This window comes from Geotrypetes seraphini, chromosome 7, assembly GCF_902459505.1.
Source record: "Geotrypetes seraphini chromosome 7, aGeoSer1.1, whole genome shotgun sequence".
NCBI lineage: Eukaryota > Metazoa > Chordata > Amphibia > Gymnophiona > Dermophiidae > Geotrypetes > Geotrypetes seraphini.
This window is the reverse complement of record NC_047090.1, coordinates 113,811,375-113,832,645: the sequence shown is the minus strand read 5'-3', so window position 1 is coordinate 113,832,645 and position 21,271 is coordinate 113,811,375. Positions and strand designations below refer to the sequence as shown.

Genomic DNA, 21,271 nt, shown 5'->3' with positions numbered 1-21,271 from the left:
AGAATGATACGGGGACCGCTTACCGTGATAAACCGCAGGTCACCACAGTAAATTCGCAGGAATGAAGACATTTACAACTGGTTTACCGCAGGAATGGGGACAAGACCTTTCACCGCCCCGTGGGAATGGGGACAAGACCTTGTACCGCCCCGTGGGAGCGGTGAAAAGTCTTACTCCTGTGTTAAAAAAATTGTGCCCGTGTCAGACTCGGCATCTTCTCCCCAGCTCCCCTTGCGCCTATTTTACCTTCAGGAGCCAGCCATGCCACAATGAAGACAGAAGGAACCTAAAACCAAAGCCTGTAACCAATGTGATTTGAAGAATAAAATTACCAGACAATAAAAAGAAAAAAATAAATTTATTTTACATTTTGTGATTAGAATATTTCAGATTTGAAATATATATCATGCTAGAGCTGGTATTAGACATAACTGGAGACCGCAAAGTCTAGGCTGTGCTTCTTTAGTTTCCAGCTGGCTTAGGATTCTCTCTCTGACCAGGGAGCAGTTGCCCTTGTTGCACTCCCCTAACATTATTCCTGCCATGTGTGACTAAAGTATTCTGTTAGCTTGATTTTTCTATGTGGACCTGTTCAAAGTATTATATGGATGATATAACAGAGTTCACAGGCTTGCTCAGAATCATGGAGGGGAAAACTGGGGCGAACCCCAGAGGAAAAACCACCTCACAGTCCAATCATCGCATGGACAAGTAAACCAGAGGTTATATCAATTCATATATGTTTTTACGTTGTGAAAACACTACGGTTTACTATAGCTTATAGTCAAAGAACCCGTTCAAAGCTGTTAAACTGCGCGTTGCGCGCTTCTCTATGTGAGACAACAGTCCTCTGTCGGAATCTCCCTTCGCATGAGTCTTTCTTTTAAGATTTTTCCTGTGTGTTCCCTGAGGCAGGACCAAAACATGCATGTCGGAACTCGCAAGCTGCAAGCTAAGTTTGCCTAAGTCCTTTGACTATAAGCTATAGTAAACCGTAGTGTTTTCACAACGTAAAAACATATATGAATTGATATAACCTCTGGTTTACTTGTCCATGCGATGATTGGACTGTGATGTGGTTTTTCCTCTGGGATTCGCCCCAGTTTTCCCCTCCATGATTCTGAGCAAGCCTGTGAACTCTGTTATATCATCCATATAATACTTTGAACAGGTCCACGGAGTGATTTTTCTTCAGTTCAACACTTGTATTTTTTTACTCCTGTTACATTGTCTGTAACTGGTCCCCTTTCCCGTATTTGATTTTTCTATGTAGCATTCTGTAGTAATTTGGTTTGTTCAGTTTTCACAATAGTGAAGGGGATATTTGTGAAAGGGAGGGGAGATGGGTTTGTTGAACCTTGCTCTGTTTTATTTGTGTTTATAAAATGACAATTGTCAGAGGAGAAGCTTCCGCCCACACACACGTGATTGCAGGGCAGCACAGGCAGGCTTCGCTGGCATCAGTTTCTTTTCTAAAGTGCCACGAAGGTAGATTTGGCTGGAGGTAGGGAGGGGAAGGAAAGTTTCTTTACGCCTCGAAGGTAAGGGGGAGGAAGGGAGATTCTCAGGCCACTGAAGGGCAGTGAGGTGGCGAGAGGGAAGGGTGGATGCTGCGGGACAGGGCGGTGAAAGGGACGGCGGGAACGGGGTGGTGAAGAGGACAGCGGGTTCGGGGATGGGGCAGTGAAGGGGACGGTGGTCCGGTGACGGGGCAGTGACGGAGACAGATTTTTCTCCTGTGTCATTCTCTACTAGCAAGCCAACCATCCAACTGAATGGAGGTTCAATATGTAACTCTCTCTGAGCCACTAAATAAGGCATAAAATAAACCCTAGTGCAAAATGAAGCATCTCAAACCCAGGCCATACAGTTAACAAGTTGTGCACAAGTGGCACAGCACAAGAACTGCAGCACACAGTGTTAAAAGATCAGGCCAACATTAGACCATTCTGTTCAGGTGCCAGGCTGTAGACTCAGCTCCAGATCCAGCGAGTGACGTATCAGTTGTGCACCCTCCCGGCAGGTACACTGCCAACGAGGTTACGATAGCCAAGGCCTACGAAGACGACCACCAGCCAACCGATCCGGGGAAGATGGAGTGGACTCCTGGAAAGATCTGAGAAGCCTCTGATAAGGCTTTCACTGTACGCAGAGAGCCCTCCAAGTAGAAAAGAAGAGCAAAAGGATGACGCCATCAATACTTTATTTTGTTATGAACCAAATAGCGTAGTAGAAGTTTCAACTCTGCCCTCCATCTCAGGGTCACAGCAGACAAGTCTTGATAAATCTCAAACTCCATTGAGTCCCATTTAAGCACAGGGAGAGATCGGGCCTTCTGTAGTATAGCTTTTTTGGTTTTGAAATCTTTAAAACAAACCACTATATCTCGTGGCTTATAGCCCCGGGGGGTAGCTGAAGCTCTGTGAGCACGGGGCTCTGGATCTGTAGCCAAAAGTAATAAAGCTATTTGTTGAGCCACGTTTTCACAGTTCATATAATCTGCGGATTCCGGTATTCCCCGGATTCTTAAATTGGCCCGCCTGCTCCTATTCTCAAGATCTTCTAGTTTGTCATAAACATATACTTGCTGTGCTTGCATATCTTTTGTGTGGGAATCCACCACAGTCAACACTTCCTGCTGTACCTCCAAGGAAGATTCCACATCCCCCACTCGATTACCAAGATCCGCCATTTCCGATCTGAGGTTCCGCGCCAGCATGTTAAATTTGACACGCTGTCTCTTCATATCAGTGCAGATTTCTTAGAATAAGTGCCAAACTTCAGCCAGGGGATCAGTTGGGAGAGGAGAAGAATCCTCCCCCGTAGCTGTTTCAGGCCCCAGCGGCGGAGCAGCCACACTTTCTCTCTTCAGCGCCATCTTAGAGGGGTCAGCGTTCCAAATGCAAAATCTTTTAGTGTTTTGCGTGCAGAATGAGCCATAAAGTCAGCTGTAGTCTCCACAAAGTTGAAAAGGCTAACTAGAGAGGGTTAGCCGCATACGGAGGCATACGGAGCCGAGCAGTCACCCGTCCATTCAGCCCAGTGACGTCACTTCCCCCCCGACTGACCTTTTCAATGAGTCTCTAGGGTCAGGAGTGGTACCAGATGACTAGTGAAGGGCGGATGTGGTCCCTCTCCACAAAAGTGGAAGTAAGGAAGAAGTAGGGAATTACAGGTAAGTCTGACTTCTGTGGTAAGCAAATTAGTGGAAACACTGTTAAAACAGAGAATGGTCAAGTTTCTGGAATCCTGTGAATTACAGGACCAGAGGTAACATGGATTCACTAGAGATAGGTCTTATCAGACAAATCTGATCAATTTCTTTGACTGGGTGACCAGAGGATAGAGGATGTGTGCTAGATGTTGTGTATTTAGATTTTAGCAAAGCCTTTGACAGTGTTCCACACAGACGTCTAATAAATAAGATGGGTCCCAAAGTGACGGACTGGGTCAAGAACTAGTTGTGTGGAAGGCGACAGAGGGTAGTGATCAATGTAGATTGCTCTGAGGAAAGGGATGCTACCAGTGGTGTGCCTCAAGGTTCTGTTCCTGAGCCTCTTCTTTTTAACATTTTTATAAACAATATTGCCGAAGGGTTGTCAGGTAAGATTTTCCTCTTTTCGGATGATATGAAAATCTGCAATAGAGTAGACACGCCGGATGTTGTGAATAACATGAAGAAAGAAAGACCTTGAAGCTTGAAGAATGGTCTGAAATTTGGCAGCTAAAATTTAATGCTAAGAAATGCAAGGTCACACATTTGGGCTGCAAAAACCTGAGGGTAGAGTACAAATTAGGGAGTGAAGAGCTTATGTGCAAGACAAGGGCTGAACTTGGGTGTAATTCTATGTGATGATCTTGGGGTGGCCAAACAGGTTGAAAAGTTGATGACGAAAGCTAAAAGGATGCTAGGTTGCATAGGGAGAGAGGTATGGTTAGAAGGAAAAAGGAAGTATTGATGCCCCTTTATAAGACTTTGGTGAGACCTCATTTAGAATACTGTACAATTCTGGAGGCCGCACCTACAAAAAGTTATAAAAAGGATGGAGTCGGTCCAAAGCAAGGCTACTAAAATGGTATGTAGTCTTCATTATAAGACGCATGGGGACAGACTTTAAGATCTCAATCTGTATACTTTGGAGGAAGGGCGGGAGAGGGGAGATATGATAGAGATGGTTAAATACCTACGTAATGTAAATGCGCATGAGTCGAGTCTCTTTAATTTGAAAGGAAACTCTGTAATGAGAGGGCATAGATGAAGTTAAGAGTAATCTAAGGAAATACTTTTTTACAGAAAGTGTATAGATGCATGGTACAGTCTACCAGAAGAGGTGGTGGAGACAGAGACTGTGTTTGAATTCAAAAGGGCCTGGGAAAGACACGTGGGATCTCTTGGAGAGAGAAAGAGCTAATGGTTACTGGGATGGGCAGACTAGATGACATTTGACCTTTATCTGCCTTATAGCTAAAAGTTTTGTAAAAATTTTGTAGCCCATGTCTAAGAGGGAAATTGGTCTGTAAAAGCTACATTTGTCTAGATTTTTCCCAGGTTTAGATATCAGGGTCACATAAGAACATAAGAATTGCCGCTGCTGGGTCAGACCAGTGGTCCATCATGCCCAGCAATCTGCTCACGCGGCGGCCCTTTGGTGAAAGACCAGCGCCCTAACTGAGACCAGCCCTACCTGTGTACGTTCCAGTTCAGTAGGAAGTTGTCTAACTTTGTCTTGAATCCTTGGAGGGTGTTTTCTCCTATGACAGACTCCAGAAGAGCGTTCCAGTTTTCTACCACTCTCTGGGTGAAGAAGAGCTTCCTTACGTTTGTACGGAATCTATCCCCTTTCAACTTTAGAGAGTGCCCTCTCATTCTCCCTACCTTGGAGAGGGTGAACAACCTGTCCTTATCTACTAAGTCTATCCCCTTCACTACCTTGAATGTTTCGATCATGTCCCCTCTCAATCTCCTCTACTTGAGGGAGGAAATAAAACAGTTACCATTATGAAGGAAGGGATGGTTAGGGCTCTATAATCTTAATAAGTAACATTTTTTAAAGAAATTGGAGAACATTTATTTTTATCATTCATTCCAGTTTTAACTGGAATTTGTTGCCAGAGTACATGGTGAAGCTGGTTACCAAAGCTGGGTTTAAAATGTTTGGACAAGTCCCTGCAGGAAAAGTCCATAAAACATTATTAGCCGGATAAACTTGAGAAAGTCACTGCTTATTTTTAGATATGAGCAAAAAGGACTTGCAAATATGTAGGATCATGCAGATACGTTTTGACCTGAATTGGCCACTTTTGGAAATAGGAGTTGGGGCTTGATGGACCTTTGGTTTGACCCAGTATGACATTTATTCTTACTGAACAACAAATATGTTTTGTGTTGGTTTCCTTTGCAGGGTATGGAGGAAATAAAAAGACAAGTTGGTCAGCACATTGAGGTGGATCCTGATTGGGAAGCAGCCATTGCAATCCAAATGCAGCTAAAAAACATTCTTGTGATGTTCCAAGAGTGGTGTGCCAGTGATGTGAGTAAAATTTAACAAATTTTAATCAGTTCTTGTTCTTTTACTGATAGTATAGTTATTTATTTATATACCCGCTGCAAAACTTATTTCTGATTTGACTCTAGAAACTTTTATTACTATACTGTACATAATGAATTGTTCGGTCTTCTGGTTTCCCATTGCTGTTCGCATTCCCAAAAATCATTTAGATCAGATTAGAGAATGACATGGTGACAAAATTCATCACTGTTCCCGTCCCCACGGATAACCGTGGGAAATAATCCCTTATCATTTTCTAGTGTCTATTTCAACCTCAGTCCTTCTACACCAGCATTCTTCAGAGCAAAACTTGCAGGTCAGTGGTTGTGGACATTCATACTCTGATTCTTCCCTCTCTCCTTAAAGAATGACATGAAGATGGTTTCCCGCGGTTATCCGCGGGGAAGGGAACGGTGATGAATTTTGTCACCGTGTCATTCTCTAGATCAGATCTCTTCTAATTTTTTAGGGAAACACTCTGAATGATAGACTACATAGTCATAAAAGATTTGGTTTTATAACCACACACCTACCGTATTTTTCGCTCTATAAGATATACTTTTTCCTCCCCCAAAAAGGAGGTGAAAATAAGGGTGCGTCTTAAGAAGCGAATGTAAAAAACCCCCAAAACAAAACCTGTACCTTTTTTTGCCATCCCGGTGGTTCAGCGCGCTTTCCACGCTCCTGCCTCGGTGCTCCTGCTCTCTTCCGGCACTGTCAGTGGCACAGAGGTGCATGAGGCAGGTGCATGCTTTTTGCTTGCCTGCTTGGTCCCGCACTGCATTCCGAAAGGCTGCCTGTCAGTTTTCGCTGGATGAGAACTGACAGGCAGCCATTCGGAATGCAGTGCGGGACCAAGCAGGCACGCAAAAAGCGCTCGTGTGCCGCTGCCGGAAGAGAGCAGGGGAACCGAGGCAGGAGCGCAGAAAGCGTGCTGGACTGCCAGGATGGCAAAAAAAAGTACCCAGGGAGGACTGCCTTTGGACTGGCTGGCTGGCTGGCTTGGCTAGTTGGCTGGCTGGCTTGAGGCTGGCTGGCTGGCTTGAGGTTGGCTGGAGGCTGTCTGATTGGCTGGCTTGGGGTGGGGTGGGTTGGCTGGTTGCCTTGGGATTGGCTGGCTTGGGGGTGGGTTGGCTGGCTGCCTTGGGGCTGGCTGGCTGGCTGGCTGGTTTGGCATGGCTGGGGGCTGGGAGCTGACTGGCTGGCTGGCTTGGGGTTGGGTTGGCTGGCTGGCTTGACACTGGCTGGCTGGCTTGACACTGGCTGGGAGCTGGCTGTCTGGCTGCCACTATATGTGTCTACCATTAGATGTGCCCACCACTAGACGTGCCCTATTCCCTGTCCCAGCCTACTACTAGACACCAGAGGGGGGACAGGGCACAAGGCACACCATTTGGTTCAGAATTTTTTTTTCTTGGTTTTTCCTCCTCTACAGGTGGATGCGTCTTATGGTCAGCTGTGTCTTATGGAGCAAAAAATACGGTATATGAGAAATTAAAAAAGTGCCTGGTTTATAAGAGCATCATAGGCACCTATGTGCCTTTATAAAATAGGTTCCCAGATTCACTGCCAATAGTGAACAAAAGCTAGTGTACAAATTTGAATTTGTTTCAAAAATGGTATAAATCAGGGGTCTCAAAGTCCCTCCTTGAGGGCTGCAATCCAGTCGGGTTTTCATGATTTCCCCAGTGAATATGCATGAGATCTATGTGCATGCACTGCTTTCATGCATATTCATTGGGGAAATCCTGAAAACCCGATTGGATTGCGGTCCTCAAGGAGGGACTTTGAGATCCCTGGTATAAATAGACTTTTTTATTTTCTGTTCTTATAATATTGGTGTTCCTTTCTTACTTTGTTTTGTAAACTGCACTGATGTTAAAGCGAAGAGCGATATATAAATAATAATAAAAATAAACATATATTGTAATTCCACATCCATTTCACCCAAACGTTACCCTGGGAATGCCTAAATGTTTACACCATAAATATCTTTATTACTGGTTGTATAGGTGCAAAGTTTTTAGATACCTTTTACTTTGAAGATTTTGTCTGGAAAATTACTTGCATGTGTTGCTTTCTTCCATAAGAACATAAGAACATAAGCAGTGCCACCGCTGGGTCAGACCACAGGTCCATCCCGCCCAGCAGTCCGCTCCCGCGGCGGCCCAACAGGTCACGACCTGTCTGAATCACCCCTTGGTTTCAGTACCCTACGATCCCTTTGTCCCTCAGGAATCCGTCCAATCCCTGTTTGAATCCCTGTACTGTATTCTGCCTGATCACTTCCTCCGGGAGCGCATTCCATGTGTTCACGACCCTTTGGGTGAAGAAAAACTTCCTAGCATTTGTCTTGAACCTATCCCCCTTCAGTTTTTGTAGTTACTTTTTTTGGGGAGGGGGAGGAGGTATTTGCAGGCAGGAGGGAGTAGGCATCCCTCCTGCCGTTTTTTTGGAGGGGAGGGGGGAGTTATTTGCGGGCAGGAGGGAGTGGGCATTCCTCCTGCTGTTTTTTTCAGGGGAGGGGGGGAGGTATTTGCAGGCAGGAGGGAGTAAGCATCCGATTGTGCCACATTTGCAACCAAAATTTGCCGACAGGTCTGAGCTGTCATATCATTACTTTCTGATCATTGCCTGAGTGCTGATAGGCTCAGGCACTACCATGCAAATGTAGTATAACGAGGTAAAATCTGAGTCCTAATCAGCAGAATCTTTCTGCTGACAGTTTGGACTTGACTAATTTCCTGGAGAGGTCGGATATGGATGCCCAGGTCCCTGCAACATTACTAGTTTCTCTTGTTATTGACTCAGATAGGGACTGGTTGCTAAAACTGTTTTTTAGATACAAAGAGGTTTCCCCCCACACTTCATCCAAGCTCCGCACTATAAAACAACGATCACTAAAAAAAACTAGCCTACTCTCACTACTCCCCAAACGAACTCCCCACCCACCAGAACTTACGAGGTTTCTACCTAAACATAAGATCCATGAGAAACAAATCCATCCTGATCAAAGATTGGCTGAACAAAACCAAACCAGACTTTTTTCTACTCACAGAAAACTGGCTACTATCTGACAACGACATCATTATCAAAGACTGTCTTCCCCCAGGCTTCAAGATTCTAACGCTAGCCAGAACCAGGGGAAGAGGATTAGCAATAATCTTCAGAGACCACCTAAATTGCGCTGTTCGTAACTCCAAATCGTCGCCCTACTTAGAGATATTAGCAATATCGCTCACTTCAAAATCCCTAACAGCCTCTCTAACAACTATTCTGTTTTATGTCCCACCAAAAAAATGGAACCTAGCCAAGGAGGACTTTGTGGAATTTTTAATAACCAACTCATTATCAGGCCCATACAACTTACTATGTGGAGATATCAACATTCACCTAGAGCAGGGGTGTCCAATGTCGGTCCTCGAGGGCCGCAATCCAGTCGGGTTTTCAGGATTTCCCCAATGAATATGCATGAGATCTATTAGCATACGATGAAAGCAGTGCATGCAAATAGACCTCATGTATATTCATTGGGGAAATCCTGAAAACCCGACTGGACTGCGGCCCTCGAGGACCGACATTGGACACCCCTGACCTAGAGCAATCAGACTAACTAGAAATATCAGATCTCTGGTTACTTATCTCCCAATTAGGCTACTTCATACCACCCCCAACCAAAACCCATCAAAAAGGTCATCAGCTAGACCTGGTGACTTTCTCCTCCAATGAACCAACCAACCCCAAATTCTACTGGAAAGAAGACAATTGGTCAGACTCCCTATGGTCCGACCATAGACTATGTAATTTCACTATTGACTGTCAACAAAAAACCAGCAAAAACAATAACACAAGAAATAACGAAACTCAAACCTCTAGAGGTAAGATCGACCCGACAGAATTCTGGTCCCACTATGAGAATATCATAAATCAGAACGCAGAATCAGATCAATTCATGTCCTCCTGGACTGAAGACAGCACTAACATTCTAAACAAAATTGCCCCCATAAAAACCCACAGAATTAGAGCCACAAATCTAGAGGAATGGTTTGATTCTGAGCTACTACTGCTAAAGAGGGACCTAAGAAAGAAAGAGTATGGACTAAATCTGGTACTCAGAAACACAGGGTTATATGGAGATCAAAAGTAAAAATCTACAAAAACCTCACCAAGGAAAAACGAAAAAATTTCTACGCCCAAAAAATAGGAAACGTTACAACTAACAGTAGAAACCTTTTCAATCTGGTCAATGACCTCTACAACCTCAAGACACTCACCGATACCCAGGAGGAACCCACTTTAACAGCTAGCACCCTAGCAGACTTCTTCAATTCCAAGATACAAAAATTAAGATCGTCAATAATTGCCCCGCCAATCCCCACGGGCACTTTCCAATCCTACATGACACAAAAATATTCAACTCTGACCTAGGGTCCAGAACTGACCTAAGTTGGAACCATTTCAAAACCATAGACTGGCGATCCTTCAACATACACTACAACAAATATAATAACTCCTACTGCAAACTGGACACCTGCCCCCCAAATGTCATGAAAACTGCTCCTATCCACTTCAAAGTCAACATGCTGACATGGGTCAACGCTTTACTAGCCGCAGGAAATTTCCCAGCAGAGCAAGGCCACATCCTGATAACTCCAATCATAAAAAATTCAAAAGAACCTCCCAACATCCCGTCTAATTACAGACCTATCGCCAGCATCCCGCTAGTCACCAAAATAACAGAAGGGGCGGTAAATGCAGAACTCACCACATATCTGGACAAATTCAACATCTTACACGGCAACCAATCGGGCTTTCGCTCTGGCCATAGCACCGAAACCATCATAGCCTCTCTACTTGACCATCTGCACTCACTCTTCAGCCAGGGTTCCAGCGCCCTGATCTTGCAACTTGACCTAAGCAGTGCCTTCAACCTAGTCGACCACACTATTCTCCTAGACTGCCTTGCACACATCGGCATCTCCGGCCAGGTTCTCAACTGGTTCCAAGGGTTCCTTAGAAATAGATCATACAAGGTGATCAAGAATGACTCTCTCTCCCACAGCTGGGCCAATTCCTGTGGAGTTCCCTAGGGCTCACCCCTATCCCCCACCCTGTTCAACGTCTATCTCGTCTCCCTGGGAAACCTCCTACACAGCCTCAATCTTAAATTCTTCATTTATGCAGATGACATCACGATAATCATCCCACTAACCAGTTTCACTCTAGAGCTACTCAACTCACTATCAAACTTACTCAGGCAGATAGAACTCTGGATGCTATTCTATAGATTAAAACTAAACTCTGACAAAACCAAATTCTTCCTGGCCACCCCTAACGACAAAATCAAAGGTACCTCAATCCAAGTGAATGGATCGGACTTCCCCCTAGAACAGGGGTGTCCAATGTCGGTCCTCGAGGGCCGCAATCCAGTCGGGTTTTCAGGATTTCCCCAATGAATATGCATGAGATCTATTAGAATACAATGAAAGCAGTGCATGCAAATAGATCTCATGAATATTCATTGGGGAAATCTTGAAAACCCGACTGGACTGCGGCCCTCGAGAACCGACATTGGACACCCCTGCCCTAGAACAAACCCTAAAAATACTGGGAGTCACCCTAGACAAACACCTATCCCTTGAGAAACACACTGATCTTACCGTTAGGAAAAGCTTCTCGGCACTCTGGAAACTCCGCACCATAAAAAAATACTTCGATGACAACTCTTTCCGCCTATTAGTACAATCCTCCATTCTCAGCATCCTGGATTATTGCAACATCATCTATCTAGGCTTCACGAAGAAAACCACTATGAGACTAAAACTAATTCAGAACACCGCCGTCTGCCTTATATTTGGCTTAAACAAACGGGAACACATCACCCCTTTCTACCATAAACTGCACTGGCTGCCATTTGAATCCAGAGTCCTATTCAAATTCGCATGCCTCTGCTACAAAACTGTATTTGGTTTATCTCCAAGCTACCTCAACCCTCACTTCAAGCTAAATCACAACAATACGAACTCTCGCAGAATTCATCTGTTTGCCTTCCCCCCCTAAAATTGTGTCACCTCAAAAGGTTCCTCGATAAAACCTTCTCCTTCCAGGCAGCCAAACTAAACTCATGGCTTGCCCAAATTGTACTTGACGCCCCCTCCTACCTTGACTTCAGAAAAAAACTCAAAACTCACTTATTCCACGAACAGAACCCCTAACACACCCTCACCTCCTTAATACCCCTCAATCCACCTGAACCTCCACAGTCCCCTCTTATTGTGCCCACCAAACCAATTTAACTGTCAACGACCGGTTTTTCCTGTAAATAAACTTTTTTACCTTACTATTGTACACTTATAGTATTGTAATTCCAATGCTTTTTTTTTCACTGTTATTAATTTTAATTAATTGCTGTGAACCGCCTAGAACTCTTTGGGAATGGCGGTATACAAAAATAAAGTTATTATTATTATTATTATATAAAGTGAAGATGTAACCAGATGTGTGTTGGCCTACCCAGAAAAGGAGAAAACAGTTTTTGCTTTTGAGACTGCAGGCTTTGCAGTTAGGAGCAACCTTTGTTTTGTGCTACCCTTGCAAATGTGTACTAGTATATCAACAGAATAGATATGATTTTTATGAGCCGCAGCATTTATCCAAATTTATTGCTACCTCGTCACTGTGAGGATTGAATCCAATAGTTCTGCTCAGTGATAAATGGTTCTGGGGTTATCAAGCCGAGTCTTTATTTTTAGTTATTCGTATGATGTTTCTCAGTTTCCAAGTTTATTAGGTTTTTTATATACCGCCTATCAAGATTATCTAAGCGGTTTTACAATCGGGTACTCAAGTATTTTTCCCTATTCTTTAGCTCCGTTCTCTGTAATTGTGGACTACCAATACTTTGATAAGTTGTTTATTATCCTTAAAGTAGGGATCAAGTGTTTTTGACCCTTTATGATGAAAATGATTTCAGTTCACTGTATTTTTGCTTTTTGACTGATATTATTGTTAAATTTTTGAAAATTCTTAATAAAGAATTATTTTTTTTTAAAAAAGCACTTCTAGCGATTCTCTGTCATCGCTGACGGATTAACATAGAAACATAGAAACATAGAAAGATGACGGCAGATAAGGGCCATAGCCCATCAAGTCTGCCCACACTATTTACCCACCCTCTTAAGTCTACTGACCCCCATAAAGAATAATTGTAATTTTACTGTCACTCTACTGATCCGCTCATTCAGTCCTAGTGACCCTATCCCTTGGCATGACCTCGTAGGGATCCCACATAGGTATCCCATTTGTTCTTGAAGTCTGAGATGCTGCGTGCCTCGACCACCTGCACTGGAAGCTCGTTCCAATGCTCAATCACTCTCTCCGTGAAGAAGTATTTCCTGGTGTCTCCACGAAACTTCCCTCCCCTGAGCTTGAGCGGATGTCCTCTTGTGGTCGAGGGTCCCCTGAGAAGAAAGATATCATCTTCCACCTCTACCCGTCCCGTGATGTACTTAAATGTCTCAATCATGTCTCCCCTCTCCCTACGCTCCTCGAGAGTGTAGAGCTGCAATTTGCTCAGTCTTTCTTCGTACGGGAGACCCTTTAGCCCCGAGACCATCCTGGTGGCCATCCGCTGAACCGATTCAACTCTGAGCACATCCTTACGGTAATGTGGCCTCCAGAATTGAACACAGTATTCCAGATGCGGTCTCACCATGGCTCTGTACAGTGGCATCATGACTTCAGGTTTCCTGTTGACGAAGCTTCTCTTGATACAACCTATCATTTGCCGTGCTTTAGATGAAGCCTTCTCCACTTGAGTGGCTGCTTTCATGTCAGCACTGATGATTACTCCTAAGTCTCGTTCTGCCGTAGTCCTGGCTAAAGTTTCTCCATTCAGGTTGTAAGTTCTGCAAGGATTTCCGTTGCCGAGATGCATGACCTTACATTTCTTGGCGTTGAAGCCCAGCTGCCAGATCAAGGACCAACTTTCTAAAGTACGCAGGTCTTGCTCCATAGCATCCTGAAGATTACAGCCGTTTACTACATTGCATAGTTTGGCGTCATCAGCGAATAAGGTTACCTTGCCTTGGAGCCCTTGAGTCAGATCCCTAATGAATATGTTGAAGAGGAGTGGGCCCAGGACCGAACCCTGTGGCACTCCGCTGGTCACCTCCGACATTTTAGAAAGGGTACCGTTGACCACCACCCTCTGAAGTCTGCCACTAAGCCAATCTTTAACCCATGCAGTTAGAGTCTCTCCTAATCCCATAGCTTTCATCTTGTTCAGCAGCCTGCGGTGTGGGACGCTGTCAAACGCTTTGCTGAAGTCTAGGTACACGACGTCCAAGGACTCTCCTGAGTCTAGTCTTCTTGTTACCCAGTCAAAGAAGCTTATTAGATTGGACTGGCATGACCTACCCTTGGTGAATCCATGTTGGCTGGGATCCCGGAGATTACCCTCGTTCAGGATCGTATCTAATTTGTACTTAATTAGTGTTTCCATGAGTTTGCACACTATTGAGGTGAGGCTTACCGGTCTATAGTTCGCAGCCTCAGCCTTGCAACCCTTTTTATGTAGAGGAACGACGTTGGCTGTTTTCCAGTCCAACGGAACTTTCCCCGTACTTAGTGAGAGATTGAAGAGCACCGCCAACGGTTCTGCCAGGACATCTCTCAATTCTCTGAGCACTCTTGGGTGTAAATTGTCCGGTCCCATGGCCTTGTTTACCTTTAGCCTTGCCAGTTCGTTGTAGACGTCCCCAGGAGTGAACTCAAAATTCTGAAACGGGATTCTCTATCATTGCTGAGTGATTACATAACATTGTGCCACATTTGCAGCCAAAATTTGCCAACAGATCTGAGCTGTTGTATCATTACTTTATCCCAGGACAAGCAGGCAGCATATTCTCAACAATGGGTGACGTTACCGACGGAGCCCCAGTGGACAGCCTCGAAAACAGACTTGCTTGAAGATCTTTGAAAGAGCTTCCGAGTGCTGCACTACACATGCCCGAATTAGGGCACGCATCTCCTGTGAGGAACTCAGTTCAACGTTTTCCGCGAGAAGTCCTCTTCTTTTCAGCTCTGCAGCCTCATTGCCTTCTCTCACCATGGCTTTTTTATTATTTTACTAGTCTTTAAGCCTGTTACATTAACGGGTGCTAGAATAGATGTCTGTCTGTCTGTGTTTCTTTATCTCTCTCTCCTTGGCCGCTGTCTGTATCCTTCTGTCTCCCCCACCCCCCCGAGCAAAGCTGTCTGCCCCCAGCACCCACCTCCCCCCAAATGTCTCTCCATGGCCCTCTTCTGTCTTCCCACCCCAAAGCAAAGCTGTCAGTCCCCAGCACACCTCCCCCCAAAGCAGCCCCCTTTCCCTATCTCTCCATGGCCCCTTCTGTCTCCCCCCAGCACACCCCTCCCCCCAAAGCAGCCCCTTTCCCTCTCCCTGTCTTTCCATGGCCCCTTCTGTCTTCCCCCCAGAGCAAAGCTGTTTGCCCCAAGCACACCCCTCCCCCTAAAGCAGCCCCCTTTCCCTCTCCTGCTGACTCTCTCTCTGGCCCCCTTTTTCTGTCTGTCTTTCTGTTCCTCTCCCTGCCCCTGTATCTTTCTTTCTTTCTTTCTGTCTCCCTCCCTCCCGCTGTCTGTCTGTCATTTTTCCCCATTTCCCTGTGCAGCAGCAACAGCATTTCCTTCCTATCCCCCCTTTCCTGTGCAGAAACAGTAGCAGCATTTTCCCCCACCCCCCCTTTCCCTTCTCTTCCCTTCTCTTCCCTGCTCCGTTCGGCCCCTTCCCCTTCTTTTACTGCTGTTGTCCTGCTCCATCTGGCCTGCTTGTGACCCTCCCACCGCCGACAAACCTCGGGGCTCCAGCCGCGGAGGCAGCACTTTAAACACGCTGGTTCGCGGCCTTCTACTGCCGATTTCCTCTGCCGCGTCTGTCTCCGATGATGTCATCAGAGACGCGGCAGAGGAAATCGGCAGTAGAAGGGCGCGAAGCAGCATGTTTATAGTGCTGCCTATGCTGCTGGACCCGGGAGGTTTGTGGAGGAGCAACGGCCAGAGCGGGGCTGCTGTCCACCACTCGGTTGCTGCCACTGGTGCTGCCTACGCCGCTGGAGCCGGGAGGTTAGGAGAGAGAGAGAGAGAGAGAGAGAGAGAGAGCACAGTCGCGCGCCTCCAGCCCCCGCATGCGCCCTGAGGTTTAGAATGTTGCCACAGAAGCACACCTCAGGGCGCCAGCGCTCACGAATTTTCAAGAGCGCATGCGCCTCTAGCATTTTATTATTATTGATATTTAAGTCGCTATGCTCGCGTTTTCCATTTTTCTCCTTTAAAAAAACAAACAAACAAAAAGGTTTATTCGAATTTTTCTTTTTTCATTCAGGTCAGCCTAGGCCTGGCCGCTCACCTCGTTTGGTACGTTGGACTTTATTTTTTCTATGTCTATGCCTCTTACCGGGTTCATAAAGTGTAGGCAGTGCAACAAGACCATTTCCATCACCGATCCCCATAGTCGGTGTATTGTTTGTTTAGGTCCTGCACATTGTCCTGACACTTGTCTGCGCTGAGCTACCCTTCAACTTCGGGCCTTTCTTTGACGCTGTGCCAATTTTCTTCAAGTTTTTGGCACTATGGACCAACCGTCTGAGAAGGCCTCGACTTCGGCTTTGGGGACGGCCTCGACATCTAAGTCCTCGACCTCGACGCCAGCTTCTGCCTCCACTAAGGCCTCAACCTCGACACCCTTGGTCTCGAAGGCTTCGCCGACATCTCTTCTGAAGTCGTCTTCGACGGGTAAGTCTCCTCTCTCTCCTTCAGGTACGATCTCTAAGAAGCCCCCAGAGTCTCAGGCATCCCAGGCCGTATCTACAGTCCTGCCAGCCGACTCAAGACCTCCAGCTAAGCGTGCCTCCAAGCATCAGGAATACTCATCCTCAAGATCGCCCTCCTTGGAGCGCACTGCTGCACCTTCGAGACCTGATCCTTTTGTCTTGGTGCCTATGTTCGAGGACATGTTGAAAGCCATTCTAACCACTCAGATTTCCTCAATCGTGGCTCAACTCCTTCCGTCCTTGACCCTGCTTCCTTCGAGCCAGCCTGAGCAGCAGTCTGGGATTCCTGTCGTTTCCTCGGAAGCTTCGCCGGTTTTCATCCAGTGACTCTTCACCTACTCCTCGGACAATGTCTCCTCAGCCTCGACCGAAGCATCGCTCAAGGAATTCGTGGCATCTAGCTTCAAAGCTTCTTAAACAGACATCTCTGCAACAGAAACCTTCGCCTTCTTTGGATACTGAGACTTCTATGCTTCGTTTATCCAAAGCTACCGAGACTTCTTCAAAATCTAAGCATAAGTCTTGCAAAGCTAGTATACCAGCTGCTTCACCTCAAAGTCCATCGAGGTCGAGGACTCGTCCATCGAGACCGCCTCCGAGGGAGTCTTCTCCTCCTGCTTCGACCCACTCTGTGCCTCGAACCCCGGGGACCTCTCCATCGAGGAGTTTGAAGCGCAAACACTCACTAACTCCGCCTCACGCAGGTAGTTCAGCTTCCTCAATTACTGTGCGTCTGGACTCTGAACCTTTGTCTCAAAATTCTAGAGAGGCTTCTCCGTCCTACTCCTTTGTTCCTTGGTCTCGCACTCCTTCTCTGGAAGTTGCCTCGACCTCGAAGTCTGCTTCTTTTGCCAGATTAGTCTTCGACATGGGACAAGCTCTTCAACTGGATCTTCATTCTGATTCCAAGTATACACCTGAATACTTGGCCGACATGGAGTTGCCTCATCCACCCAAGGAGACCTTGAGGCTCACTATGACAACAGTGTTGAAGCAAACTTTCTTCAGGAATATGGAAACTCCTTATTCCATTACAGCCATGCCATCTAAGTTGGAATCCAGGTATCACACAGTACCTTGCAAAGGCTTTGAGAAATCTCAATTATCCCACCAGTCCTTGGTTATAGAATCTACTCTAAAGAAAGCTCATCCATCTAAGCTCTACGCTGCGGTTCCTCCAGGCAGGGAGGGCCATTCCATGGACAAGTTTGGCCGCAGGTTATTTCAGAATTCCGTGATGGCTAACAGAATTCTTAATTACAACTACACTTTTACTGCTTATTTCAACTATTTCCTCAAGTTGATGCCTAAGTTCTACCCGGCTCTTGAGGAGCAGAGTCTTCCTGAATTTAAACAGATCATCAAAACTCTGTCTCAACTTCGCCTCTTCATGCTGCAAGTTACATACGATGCCTTTGAGCTTATTTCTAGAGTCTCTGCCTTTGCTGTAGCCATGCGACGTCTAGCCTGACTCCGTATTGTTGATATGGATCCCAATCTGCAGGACCATCTAGCCAACTTACCTTGCCAGGGGAGTGAACTCTTTGACAATTCTATTGAAGCTGCTACAAAGCGCCTCTCTGAACATGAGCGCTCCTTTGCTTCCTTGATTCGGCCGACTGCTCGGACATACAAGCAACCATCACGTCGTTATCCTCAAAAAACAACACCAGCTTTCTCCAGGCCTCTGCCTAGAAGGCCTCCACAACAACAGAGACAGCAGAAAGCACAGACTCCTGCTGCGACTAAACCAGCTCAGTCTTTTTGACATCCCCAGTCTGAGCATGCCAACCTCCTTGAATCCAAATTCTCTTCTGCCCATCGGAGGTCGTCTTCACCATTTTTATCACCAGTGGGAGATGATCACCTCAGATCTCTGGGTTCTCAACTTTCTTCGAGAGGGATACTCACTTCATTTTCTTCAGGTGCCTCCAGATCGCCCTCCAAGAGAGTGTCCTTCCAATTCGTCGCAACTTCCTCTTCTTCTTCAGGAAGCTCAAGTTCTTCTTCGCCTTTGAGCTGTCGAGGAGGTCCTCTAAACCAACGGGACATGGGCTTTTATTCCCATTATTTTCTAGTTCCAAAGAAGACGGGGGATTTGCGACCCATTCTGGACCTCAGAGCCCTCAACAAATTTCTAGTCAAAGAGAAGTTTCGGATGCTATCTTTACCAACATTATATTCCCTGATGGATCAGGGAGATTGGCTATGCTCTCTGGATCTCAGAGAGGCTTACACTCGTATCCCGATTCATCCAGCCTCTCGCAGATATCTTCGATTCAGGGTGGGGAATCTTCATCTACAATACAGAGTTCTTCCTTTCGGACTCGCCTCATCCCCCAGAGTCTTCACGAAATGTCTGGTGGTGGTGGCTGCAGCCCTCCGTGCCCAGGGTCTTCAAGTTTTTTCATACCTGGACGACTGGCTTATCAAGGCCCCCTCTCAACAAGGGGTTATTGCAGCGACCCAACAGACTATTACGTTCCTCCAAAATCTGGGGTTCGAAGTCAACTTTCCAAAATCCCAGCTGACCCCAATCCCATCTTTGTCAGAGCAGCATATATTCAAGGTCAGCACAACTGTCTGGCGGACAAATTGAGTCGTCTTCTGAAACCACACGAATGGACACTCAATTCCTCGCCTCTACGTCAGGTCTTTGCTCATTGGGGGACTCCTCAAATAGACTTCTTTGCCTCTCCCCTCAACAATAAGCTACCTCAATTCTGTTCCTGAATATACTCTCCCCAGCGTCTAGAGGCAGATGCTTTCCTTCTGGATTGGACAGGTCAGTTTCTCTATGCCTTCCCTCCATTCCCTCTGATTCTCAAGACTCTTGTCAAACTCAAGACCGAACATGCCACCATGATTCTGACAGCTCCTCGGTGGCCCAGACAACCGTGGTACTCTCTTCTACTTCAACTCAGCACCAGGGAGCCTCTGCTTCTACCAGTTTTTTCCTCTCTGCTTATTCAGAGTCATAGAAACATAGAAACATAGAAAGATGACGACAGAAAAGGGCTACAGCCCACCAAGTCTGCCCACTCTTCTGTCCCACCCCATCGAGTCCGAGTACTAATGACCCAGTTCCTTAGCTCGGTCATTAGTACTCGGACTCGATGGGGTGGGACAGAAGAGTGGGCAGACTTGGTGGGCTATAGCCCTTTTCTGTCGTCATCTTTCTATGTTTCTATGTTTCTATGACTCTGAATAAGCAGAGAGGAAAAAACTGGTAGAAGCAGAGGCTCCCTGGTGCTGAGTTGAAGTAGAAGAGAGTACCACGGTTGTCTGGGCCACCGAGGAGCTGTCAGAATCATGGTGGCATGTTCGGTCTTGAGTTTGACAAGAGTCTTGAGAATCAGAGGGAATGGAGGGAAGGCATAGAGAAACTGACCTGTCCAATCCAGAAGGAAAGCATCTGCCTCTAGACGCTGGGGAGAGTATATTCAGGAACAGAATTGAGGTAGCTTATTGTTGAGGGGAGAGGCAAAGAAGTCTATTTGAGGAGTCAAGGGTCCTTGCTACATCCCAACCTGCAGTCTCTAAACAGCTTGGTACCTTTCAACCTAACTGACTCTCTACAGTTTTCTCAGTCTGTACAGGACATTTTGGTAGCTTCCAGAAAGCCGTCCACTAGGCAGTGTTATGGCCAGAAATGGACTAGATTTTCTGCTTGGTGTTCCACTCGCCATATGGAGCCAATGTCTACCTCCTTGGCTGCTTTTTTGAATTATTTACTTCACTTATCACAGTCTGGACTTCAGTCTACATCTATCCGAGTCCATCTTAGTGCGATTACTGCTTTTCATCAACCTCTTGATGGGAAACCTCTGTCTGCACACCTGTAGTTTCCCACTTTATGAAAGGACTTTTTAATGTTCATCCACCATTCAAACCACCTCCTGTGAACATAAGAACATAAGCAATGCCTCTGCTGGGTCAGACCTGAGGTCCATCGTGCCCAGCAGTCTGCTCGCGCGGCGGCCCAACAGGTCCAGGACCTGTGCAGTAATCCTCTATCTATACCCCTCTATCCCCTTTTCCAGCAAGAAATTGTCCAATCCTTTCTTCAACCCCAGTACCGTACTCTGCCCTATTATGCTCTCTGGAAGCGCATTCCAGGTGTCCACCACACGTTGGGTAAAGAAGAACTTCCTAGCATTGGTTTTGAATCTGTCCCCTTTCAACTTTTCTGAATGCCTTCTTGTTCTTTTATTATTTGAAAGTTTGAAGAATCTGTCCCTCTCTACTCTCTCTATGCCCTTCATGATCTTGTAAGTCTCTATCATATCCCCTCTAAGTCTCCTCCAGGGAAAAGAGACCCAGTTTCTCCAATCTCTCAGCGTATGAAAGGTTTTCCATCCCCTTTATCAGACGCGTCGCCTTCCTCTGAACCCTCTCGAGTAACGCCATGTCCTTTTTAAGGTACGGCGACCAATATTGGACGCAGAACTCCAGATGCGGACGCACCATTGCCCGATACAATGGCACGATAACTTCTTTCGTTCTGGTTGTAATACCCTTCTTGATTATGCCTAACATTCTGTTTGCCTTCTTAGTGGCCATTGCGCACTGTGCCATCGGCTTCATTGTCATGTCCACCATTACCCCAAGTCCCTTTCTTGGGTACTCTTATTTAATAACATCGCTCCCATCGTATAGTTGTACCTCGAGTTTCTGTTTCCCACATGTAATACTTTACATTTCTCAACATTGAACTTCATCTGCCATCTCGTCGCCCATTCCCCTAGTTTGTTCAAGTCCCTTTGCAATTCTTCGCAGTCCTCTTTAGTCCAAGCTCCACTAAATAGTTTGGTGTCGTCTGCAAATTTTATTATTTCGCACTTCGTCCCTGTTTCTAGATCATTTATGAATATATTAAATAGCAGCGGC

The 21,271-nt window shown here is 46.0% G+C and overlaps 1 protein-coding gene across 4 annotated transcripts in view; it reads left to right on the top strand.

Annotated features, from left to right (window-relative positions):
• UBR1 (ubiquitin protein ligase E3 component n-recognin 1) overlaps positions 1-21,271 on the top strand; it is a 531,921-nt gene that overhangs the window by 148,751 nt on the left and 361,899 nt on the right. For all 4 annotated transcript variants that reach the window (XM_033952836.1, XM_033952835.1, XM_033952834.1 and 1 more), the window contains exon 14: positions 5,403-5,531. In XM_033952836.1, coding sequence (XP_033808727.1) covers positions 5,403-5,531 — 129 coding nt within the window. The remainder of the gene's footprint in view (positions 1-5,402; positions 5,532-21,271) is intronic.